Raw genomic sequence first — 11,863 nt, forward strand, 5'->3', positions numbered from 1 at the left:
TTTAATGTCTAAAAAAATCAAGACCACGTAGTTTTAATTTTAAAATTTTTTAGGTTGATTAATAATTGTTTTCATCTATCGTATTTTAAGAGAGTATGACAGTAATGCTTGTGTCTGGACCACAACTCTACTTGAGAAAATAGACTTTTTATTAATTACATGTTCATCTTTTTAAATGAGTGAGACAATAACACTCTGTCCGCAGTACACTCATATTAAGATATGAATATTTTTATTTAATCTTTCACCTATCTCACATCTTAACCATATTAAAGGATAAGTTTTTTATTGATCATAAGTTGACCTGTTTAAGAGAATAAAGTAAAACACCAAAATCCCATTCCCCTAAAAACTAGTCAACTGATTCTTAATTTAAAAACTTACAAATCATGGGATTGCAATCCGAAATAATATTCTGATTCCCTTTTGCCCCCCTTTTATATTTTTTTATATTATGAAGTTCAAATAGGTTCTAGAACCTTTTTTTTGTTATTTATGTTCATTATTTTATATATATATATATATATATATATATATATATATTTATATTTATATTGAAACATCATTGATTATTCTGATGCTAAAAAAGTATAGTATTGAGCATTTTATGCCCCAAATAAAAATGATTGTTCACAATTATAATCTATTTATTTGGGTCAATATTATTGTAAAACTAATTTCCATAACAGATAATTGACTATATGTTAGTGACAATCGATTATGAGCAGTTGAAAACATATAATCTTATCAGATTTTCACATGTAAATAAGAAAGTGGATAGATAAAAATTAAATATTCTACTAGGTTAAAAAAATGTGTAACCCCAAAAGGAAAAGAATGTCCATGGCATTTTTCTTCATCAGAGCAAGGAATCACAAATTGCAACTCAGCACATTCTGGCAAAAAGATAGTCACACCCAACTCTACCCATATGATTGTAGGCAATATAAACATTACTTCGAAAGCTACAGATTATCTTGATGAAAAAATAATTATCTATACTGTATTCAAGATTGGAGTCCCAGATGCAAATTTAGTTGTTGGATGATTCATCCAAAACTCAAGCCAATAAATAAAGATCAAAAAGCAATTAACCCAATGTCAGTGTATTTGAAACACTGAATTTTGCATAAAAATTCATTGAATAACTAAACTTGTTATCAATAAAACCAACTTTGTAGAAGTTCCAGATAAAGAGGTATCATAAAATTCTCCAGTTGAAATATACGCATACCAGTCTAAAATCCAGATACATGCACCATTTCCTCTCGTTTCCATCAAATCCCTTCTACTTGATTATAAGATGTGAAACACCCAAACCAAAACCGAACTTTCTACAACTTCATCACTGGCCCCACAAATCTTTTTGAAACTTTACCTCGATTCTTCCACTCTATCCCTCCCTCTATGGTGCAGGAACATATCACTTGAAGCGGCAAAATTAAACTGTTCTTGGTCTAGATACTACAATGTTCTATAACTAAACAACATAAGTTCAGAATAAGACAATAAGATGCTAGCAACTAAAAACCAACTTAGTAGGTGCAAACTAGACAAAACAAACTACTTGCCACACTACAGGGTCTTTCTTCTTTTTGGGTCACAAGTGACAGTGCAGCAACTATACCTGGTCGTTCTGGTGTCTACCAGATTCAATTATATTTTGTGCATCATCATGTTCTTCATAATCATTGCCATTAGTATTGTTCTTGTTACCAGAGTCTGCCAGTTCCTTCTCCCTGTTCCATTGCGCTATTTTGGCTCTCCTTTCTTCACTATTTTCTCTGACTGACCTATCCCTTCCTGCTGGACTTCTACTTCGTCTTCCTCTTCGTTGAGGACTACGGCTTCTGGGCAACCGGTCCCTACTACCATGGTGGCCATGATGTCTGTCATAATCTCTTCTATCAGAACTACGACCAGAATGTGAACGCTCCTCATGCTTACGATTCCTTGGAGGGCTTTGACTTCTGCTTCCACTCCGGCCATGAAAGCGCCTGTTTCTTCCAAATAACCGCTTTCTCAAATCCCTAAATCAGATGCGTAGAGATTAAATCAAGAACCATGAAAGGATAAATGTACACAATGTTTGAAAAGTATGAGAGTTGTGCTGAAAAAAAAAACCTGCTGATCTTCTTTAGATGCATAAAGTTGCAGTAGCCACCTCGATTACAGACATTTTCCTCATACTGCCTACAAGTAGCTTCTCGAAAATCCGTCACAGGAGAGAAGTCAACAATAATGGGCCGACCTAGAGTAATCATTGAGTTATAAGTTTTTATCACAATAAACATGATTTATGAGATACAAAATTATGGCGTCGTTCAATCCATGTAGTTGTTCCCATCTAGTAGAATTAAGGCTTGTTTTTGTCGTTGTAACAATTATCACCATTTGATAAGGTACTGAGACTATACACAACAGCTTGAACAATAGAAACCAATTCCCAATAATAAAAATCGAAAATTTCATGTATAATGTTTCTGTCACCAAATGGGTTCTAATCAATTTTTTTATTTCAATTGTTGTTAATAGGAGTAATAGAAACAAAAAAGAAATAAACTTCTTGCCAGAGGGAAATGAATATCAGGGACCACATCAGCCCAATCATATCCTAAGTTCCTAACTAAGCACAAAACTTGATGTATCACAATCAAAGACAAGATTAGACAGTAGAAAGATAAAGATTCAAACAAGAGTGAAGAAAGGCCAAGTAAAAGTGGCTACATCAAGGTAAACATTAAGAGTTCATAGAAAACCATGTATCTCCAATCTATTGATATGAAACCAACTTAAAGATTAACTTTTCTTAAGCGAAAGATAAAGAAATGCATATCGAATGATGTTGTTCCAATTATTTGTAATACAACAGCACATCCCAGCAATTAGTTTAGACAACTACTAACTTCCATAGTTATTAAAGCAATACATGATGTCATGAACAGAACAAAAGAAAAGTGTTCCTTAAAGATAATTGAAAAATAATTTAGACGTACAATAACCTAAAAGGTTGAAATAACAACACATGTGTTAATTGAATTTTGATTATTTGCATCCTCAAACACCATGTCTTCATATAAAACTCCTCCCATAATTTTTCGCCAGAGACACCAAAAAATACCCTCATCTAAAATCATAAATAAAAATGAAACAATTACCATAATACGAGAAAACCCTTGCATTTTTTATTAAAAAAAGGGGCATATAAAGAATTGAAAGAGAATGTAGCACCTGAGTAAAACCTTCCGGTCAGATTCATTAACGCATTTGCAGCATGGTCTTCCTCTTTAAACTGAACATATACATTGCCAACCTAAACAAACAACAAAATTTTACTAAATACATTAAAAATAAAATATTAATGATTTTTTCCTAAGTATAAACAAATAAGATATAACTAACAAAACGTTGGTCAAGTGATGTAAGGCCCCGCTAGATCTTCAGAAAAAACCAAAAGGTCAATGGTTCAATTCCAAGAAGCGACAATTGTTAGGAGGGGCAGCTAGCCACCCCCGAAAGGATTAACTTCTTAAACATAAGGTGAGGGATACCTTGACAATACCAAAAAAAACAAACAAGATACAAGAAAGCATATTATACCATGTGATCAGCCAAATTATCACAAATATTCAAGCTCTGAATCTCCCCATACTTACTCAACTCCTCAAACAGATCCTCATAGAAATCCTACAAATTCAAAAAACAAACACTTAAATCAACACACAAAAAAACCAGAAACACAACATAAGATCGAGAAAAACAAGAGACAAGAAGCAGAACCTCGAAATGATCTTGAACCTTATCCGGATCAAGGGACTGAGCCTGATTAGGGTCAAGAACGGGGGCATTCATGTCAGGTCTCTGGTACATGTTGGAGAGAAGAAGGGTTGGACTGATAGTGGGTTTGGTGTGGAGCCTTGAGCAACGGTCGCCATGCCTGCAAGCTCCGATTTTGAAGTAAAAGGGACAGTTCACTCTGTCCTTTTCGGTGCCGAATATTGATGCCAAGTGTTCCGCCATTACTACGAAATTGCTCGCTCACACGCAAATGTTGAAGATGAGAGTGGAGAAGAAGGGAATTTCTGATGAATAGGGTTTGGGTTTGATTTTTTTTCTTCCAAGGTTTTCTATTCCACCAGGTTGTTTCTACTGTTTTCCCAATTCCAATGTGCCATTTTAGAAAGCAAAAATGTATTTATTTTAATTATAATACACTATTGTTTATATTATTTTGGTATACCTATATCCTCAATTCCTCACCTTATTTGGAATTAAAGCTTGAACATTTTAATTAATTTGAAAGTCATTAGACTTTATACCACCCAATTACACTTGTAGATACACTATTGTAATATTGTTTATATGAATACTCACTTTATTTTCCATAAATGTGAGTCAAAAAATATATTTACTATATACAATATTATCATAAATCATTCATGTCTTAAATATAATAATTTATTTTATATAAAATATTATAAATTATTAAATAAAAATATTAACCATATATATTATTGTCTTAATTATTAAATAAAAATATACCTCAACAATATATTAACCATACAAAATATTTTAGTTACTAAGTATACATGTACTAAAGTGATTTTTTAACGATACTTCAAATTTTGGCGTATAAATTTTAGATAAATTTAATGACTAATTGTATATTTTTCAATTTCAGTTTCAAAATGGGTTTCACATTCAACAAGTGTTTGAGGTGTTTTACTCTGATTAGAATAAAAAATATATATTAGAATTAAGAGGGGATTCACTTGGATTCACTTACTCCAAATTGTGTTTAAAAAACATGTAATTTCCATAAAATTGATGATTAAAATGTAAAACAAATTTAAAAAACTTACTCTTTAAATAAATAGATCTTGATTTATTAAAATTAGGTGTTATATTCTAAATAAGGTGTGAGATATGTTTTGTTCTAATTGCAAAACAATACCACAATTATCCTCCAACAAACACCTAAATTTTCTATTTTCTATTTTCTATTTAGGTGTTATATTTTCTAGTCATGAGATTAGACCCTCATGCATAATTATGAAAATAGGATCATGCCGCTTGGTTTCACAGAGTAACAGACAATATGTTAACCTAACTCTAAATTAGTATCTACGATAATTATATCAGTCACAATCAAGTGATCAACTTATTTGATTTTTATTTATATCATATTAGTTATACTGTTTTTTGTTCATTTAAAATTAAAAAATATATGGAAGCTATTCCCCCAAAATATTGTTATAGAGAATTGAACATAATCACAATATGTGTTTCTAGGTGTAAAACATGGTTTATAATGTGAACTCACATTGTCCTTTCTCAAATTAGTGTAAATAAAAATATTTATTCTTTTCTTTATAAGATTGTAAACATTAATATTAGTATGATATATGTATATCTAATTAGTATGATATATGTATATCTAATTTCATAAGTATAAAATTTAATTAATGATAATATTGGAGACAAAATATATGCATAGATAGTATAAAAGTTTTATATAATGTCAGTTCATTATTCACCGTTAATTTTAATCATCATTGATTCTTTAATAAAAATAATATAAATGAATTATAAATAATATAATAATTGTGTATAAATCTTTATACTCAGTGTATAGATATTAGACTCGTAATATTAATAACATTGTCATCATCTAATGGTGGTGATGGTTAACTTAAACTTTTATTTTGTAAAATGATGACCCTAGAGCTAAAACTAGTGAGTCACGTGTAAATTTTGTAATGAGACAATATTTTTTACTTTTTAGCACCATAAAACAAATGTTTTTAATATTCTTCTAATGATACAATTTACCCTAATCGTTTGTAAGCTATAGGTCAAATATGTTGGCTCATTACTTCACTTCATTGTTATTTAGTTTTTAAAATAAAAGCTTATTACCAACTCTAGTTTTCTAGAAAAACTAAATTTAGAATAATGTTATTAGTGGTAATTAAAGAGTAATAAGATATTAAAAGAGAATATGGAGAAAATAGAACAACACAATGAATATGTTAACGAGATTTTGTAAATTTGTACTTGTGTCTCTAATAGTATTAAGTGGTTGTTATTATGTATTAGAGAATAATAATTTGTGTTTATGCATCTTGTTGTCGTTATACCATTAGGCTTACATAGCACTTAAGTATATGTTCATATGCCTCAACCTAATTAATCAGTCTAATCTCATAACTTGTGTTGTTGTTTTCTTAAGAAAATGATCAATCCACTAGAATATAAGTCATTTTCACAGCAAATTCAACCTTGACAAATATTATCAATCTTCATCTTCTATAGTTGGGGGGTGCTCCATAGTCTAACACGAGTGAAAGTTCAACAAGCTCAGACAATGTGTAAACTTGTCTATGGTAAACTTGTCTACAACTTAGCAAGCTCAGGCGATGCAGTGTTGTATGTTATAATAATAACAACGTTGCTATATAGAGCGTTGTTATATGTGATACATATAACAACATTACCTACAAAGAGTATTGTATGTATAACATTCAACAACACACGCTAGAGCTCCCCTAGCATGCATTGTTGATTGTTGACACATTAATATCCTTTATTTTGCATTTTATTTTGATCATCTTATTTTTTCTTATAAAATGTGAACTCATTAATTAGGTAATCAATGTAAGATAAGACATGAATATTTGGACCATTGGCTAACAATTTCAATCTTTCAGAAACCGAATATGCATTTATATTCAACTCCTCAACAATGTGATTTCTTAGTCACTTTATGAAACACCGATTATGCTCTAGATATCAAATTTTCATTCTTACTTGGGTTAGAATTCTTAAGCATCTGCTTGTGCCTTTCAACATATGACTCAACCTTGTCGACATTACGTAGAACAAGTGTGTTTGCTCCAATTCGGTTCTTGATATAATCAATATTTGTTTCTTAGTAACCCCTTCACCAAATGTTCTTTCCGCACATTGAGACTTTGGAATGCCTATGAAATCACCATTGGCAAGGTATCTGGTACAAAAATCAAGAGTTTCTTCAACAATATATCACTCAACAATACAATCATCTAGTCTTGATTGGTTCTTCACATACCCTTTTAATGTCTTCATATAACGTTTAAAAGGGTATATCTATCTCATATAGAAAGGATCACATAGTTGTGTCTCTCGAACAAGATGAATACACTGGTGGACCATTATGTCAAAAAAGGTGGGAAATATATCTCAAGCTCACACAAAGTTAAAATAATTTGTCTTTCCAATACATGTAATTTCTTTGGGTCAATAGCTTTGCTACAAATTGGCTTGAAGAAGAAGCATAACTTAGTTATGGTTCCTCACACTTTTTTAGGTAGAATGAGCAGTATGCCAATAGACAAGAAATGTTCCTTGAATACATGACAATCATGATATTTAAGACCTTTTAACTTGAGGTTTTTCATTGATACAAGGTATTGAATGTTGGAAGAGTCCTCTAGAACTTTAACACCATGAAGAAATTTACAAAATTGTATTTTCTCATTCCTCGACAAAGTTTAAGCTACTGAAAATAGATATGTATGTTTTCCCCAAGGATATATGGCCTTACAAGCTATTCCTAAGGATATTGTTGTTAGAAATTTATAATTTCTAAATAAAGTGGATATCATATATTTAATACAATTATATTGGCTATTTATTTTTGGGTTACAAAACAGGTGATCTAATTAATGACAACTTATAAGACTTCTGAAACTGATAACATATATGAGCTTAATGAGTGAATACCCAAACAATTGACCTATAGGGGATAATGAGAACCCTATAAGTTAAAACGTAAGGAATGTTATGGTCCCCAAGACACCAAAACACAAATAGTTTTCACCTCTTCCCATCAGAGAGAAAACGAAGGTCCCAAAATGAATTCAGGATTTGGATGAGGAAGACCATCATACCAAAACTCTTTCAAAAGGTATATCAAAGGAGTAGATCAGAGAACATAGATTCAGAGATTCCGGTATGACTTTGTATCCTTGTTTTATATTATGTGTGAGAATCATGAGATTCAAGATCCTAGGATTGGTATTGCACCAATCATAAGTGGTATCAGAGCTGTAGGTTCTGAATTTTATGGTTCTCCATTAAAGATGTTTCCCCCCAATTTTTTATGAACCCTAATTTTTTAAATTTGGTTTTTTTATGATACACTATTGATAATGAAAATTGGGTATTTAGGAATAATGATGATAACTTTTATCTGCTTCTGCTTATATTTGAATTATGAGTAATTTGTATTATGAATCCTTGAAACATGTATTGAAGTATATATTCAGATCTGTGCATGAACATTACATTAACTATTTTTTATGATTCTGTTATGCAATGTGTATATTATATGTGCACTAATATCATACTGTTGGACATTAACTTTTGTTACTATACAATTTTTGCAATTTGTTAAAGTATATGTATAAGGTATATAATATATTATATATGTGATAGCAATATGTATTCTTATACATTGGGGTATTATGCAATCTGAATATGTGCATAATGTTATATATATAATCATGGTTTGATCAAATATGCTCATGTATATTTGAGATTTTTAAATTCTATACTTATTGTTTTCAATACTTTTTGAAAATGATTATTGCATAAAACATGTACCTACCATCATGAGCAATAAACATGTGATTCACTTTGTTTTAAGACACATAAATAAGGATTGTAGTTAAGCTATATATATATATATTACATTTAAGCTTAATGTTTGTAATTAAATATATATAGTGTATATATTTGTATTTTGGAGGTGCATATATATATATATATGTATGAAATAATTGACCAAATATATATAAAGGACATGCTCTTGATGTTTTTAAGATATGCATGATCATATTCGATTTGAAATTTTTTGATAATGATTTGCATATATCTTTTTATGTTTTTCACTCTAAATCTACTTTGTATTTGATTAAGACTGCATCCATTTTTATATGTTGATATATATGTAATATATCTTTTTTGATTTGGAATTATGTTTTGGGATTAGATTTGTTAATCATAAAAGACATCAAATATGAAGGTTTTAATTCCAAGATTATATTTTTTATAATGGACTCATATTGTTAACTTTTGTGTGGTAATTATTTTTGAATTAATTGATGCAATTTGTTGCCAAACTAACCTCTATTGTGGAAATTGATTAAAATTACACAGATGAGTATGAGATTATTTATGCGAATTGTATTCGGCCCAAAGGAAGACACAATTTGGCCAAATAATAACATACTTGTAATGATAAATATGTAACAAATTGTTTTTTCATATGAATAATAGTCGGTCCAAAGAAAGGCTATTGTTTGATAGAACTAATTGTTAATATTTGATTATTACATTGAGAGTACCATTTACAAATTAATTTCTCTATTCAAAGACTAGAAATTGATGTTGTGCTAGGTATCTTGTGATAAGTCTATTATGTGAACACGTCTTGTTTTATGTATATTACCTGACTTGTTTGTTTAAATGGTTGCAACACTTATGGTTTATTACATTGTTTTGTGGTCGATTGCATTATTAAGTGGTTGCTATTGTTGAAACATTGTTTTTGTTTGGATAGCTTGCCCTGCCATGTTTAATCATGTATAAGATGATAATATTGTTTTTTATGAAAAATTCAAAGGGACCATCACTAGAATTCGAAATGCAGTCTTTGTGATGAGAATGGTGCAATGCTACCAATAGACTATAACGAATATATGTATTCATTGTGGATATAAATAATATATGTTTTGGATTAAATGTTGAACCAAACTCAACTAAATGATTTTTTATTTTGGAAAATAAAATTGTTTGACATTTTAAGTGGACCTATTAAACAAGAAGTCGACAATGTGACATCTTTTCTGTGAATTGTTTAAAATAAATGTCAAATGCTAGTGCATATATGTATCCATGCGAGTATTAATCAATCCAAAGAAAGATTATTATTTGGCTGAATTATATGCACAATGTGATGGTAAACATGTGATTATTATAAAGTTGAATATGTGAATGACAAATCAGTCCAAAGAAGGATTTATTATTTGACATGCATTATGATCAATGTTTCACCACAAACAAGAGTATCAATAGTGATTAATATGAAATATCAAGCCAATTGTATGTCTAAATTTGATGCGAATAGTGATCGGCCCAAAGGAAGATTATTATTTGGCCCAAATTACAAACATACTTGTAGCAATAAATATGTGATAATCATATGACTTTCCATGTGAATAGTAAGTCGGTCCAAAGAAAGGGTTATTGTTTGACAAAATTGATTATCAATATTTGATTACTACATTGAGTGTACCACTTTCAAGTTAATATTCCGTTCAAAGACTGAATATTAATGTTGTGCTAGGTAACTCGTGATGTGCCCCATTATCATTTGAATTTAAGTATTAAAGTTGAATATGAGTTTAATTGCAAGAATATTGCAATTTGTTTTGTTCTTTTACTAGTGTTGCAAATATTTTTGGTCAAATTAAGAACATCCCATTGCTGAATGGGAAAACTTTAAGGCCTGGAAGGAAGCCGTAGAAATTATTCTCGACTGTACGGATTTAGATCTGGCACTTTAGGTGGAGAAATTCATTTCTACTATGGAAATCCTCGATGTGGTTAAAATTGAGAAATTGGAACACTCTAACCGAATGTGTATAATGATCATGAAATGCTCTATTCTAGAAGCGTTTCAGGGGCTCTATTTCTGAGGGTCAGAGTGCAAGTAATTTCTTTGAAGAAATAGAATCATACTTTGCCAATATATATATATATATATATATATATATATATATATATATATATATATATATATATATATATATATATATATATATATATATATATATATATATATATATATATATATATATAAAAGGCGGAGACGAGTACCTTTTGGCTAAACTCATCTCCATGAAGTATAAAGGCAAATGGAACATAAGGGAGTATATTATGGAGATGTCTAATCTCGCATCAAAACTCAAGTCACTGAAGTTCGAGCTTGGTGATGACTTGCTCATGTACTTGGTTTTGAACTTGCTTCTTGCACACTTTGCGCAATTGAAAGTGAGTTATAACATTCAGATAGACTATATGCAAGAGGAAGAGAGACTGTAGAGAGATAAGACTGAAAGTGCTTATTTAGCTATGATCTCTCAGAATAAGATAAGAAAGAACAATAAGGATGCTGTGAAAGGGCTACTTGTGTTTTTTCCTCAGAGAATGTGGAATTGTTCTGCAATACACTATGTCAGGCAAACCTAGCATGAATGGTGTTGTTGAGCGATTAAACCGAACTCTTAAGGTTATGATGAGAAGTATGATTAGTCATTCTTCCTTGCCAGAGTCTCTTTGGGGGAGAACTTTAAAGACCAAAGTTTACATCCTTAATAGGGTGCCAAGTAAAATAGTTAACAAAACATCATATGAGCTTTGGACTAATAAAAGACCAAGCTTGAAACACTTGCACATTTGGGGTTGTCCAGTTGAGGCGCGGCCTTATAGACCGCATGAAAAAAACTGGATCTAGAACTGTTAGCTGTTATTTTGTTGGCTATGTTGAACGCTCTCGGGGCTATAAATTTTATGATCCCACTTCATAACTCTTTTTTGAGATGGGAAATGCAAGATTTCTTGAGGAAGTTCATTTTGGGAAGGAATAAAACATAAGGAATATTGTCTTTGAGGAAGAACCTGTCACTAATAGTGAACAAGTTCTTGTGCCTATTACCATTCCAGGAATAAATTCGGTAATAGAAGATAATGTTCAGAATATTATCCCTGACAATATTTCAGAACAAGACAACAATGAGGTTCTCCCTCAAGTACCTAT

At 30.5% G+C, this 11,863-nt stretch overlaps 1 protein-coding gene across 4 annotated transcripts in view; it reads right to left on the minus strand.

The window, feature by feature from the left end:
- The window catches only part of LOC109354941 (splicing factor U2af small subunit B-like), a 16,975-nt gene continuing 6,222 nt past the window's right edge, over positions 1,111-11,863 (minus strand). Inside the window, exons 1-6 of one of the 4 annotated variants that reach the window (XM_019597779.1) lie at positions 3,781-4,156; positions 3,601-3,687; positions 3,232-3,313; positions 2,125-2,251; positions 1,622-2,030; positions 1,111-1,523 (exon numbers count right to left, since the gene is read on the minus strand). In XM_019597779.1, coding sequence (XP_019453324.1) covers positions 1,622-2,030; positions 2,125-2,251; positions 3,232-3,313; positions 3,601-3,687; positions 3,781-4,020 — 945 coding nt within the window. In that variant the 5' untranslated portion in view covers positions 4,021-4,156 and the 3' untranslated portion in view covers positions 1,111-1,523. Of the gene's footprint in view, positions 2,031-2,124; positions 2,252-3,231; positions 3,314-3,600; positions 3,688-3,780; positions 4,157-11,863 lie in introns of those variants that run through there. The other 3 variants (XM_019597780.1, XM_019597778.1, XM_019597777.1) reach the window with 3 other exon arrangements.

Source organism: Lupinus angustifolius, chromosome LG08 (genome assembly GCF_001865875.1).
Source record: "Lupinus angustifolius cultivar Tanjil chromosome LG08, LupAngTanjil_v1.0, whole genome shotgun sequence".
Classification (NCBI taxonomy): Eukaryota; Viridiplantae; Streptophyta; class Magnoliopsida; order Fabales; family Fabaceae; genus Lupinus; species Lupinus angustifolius.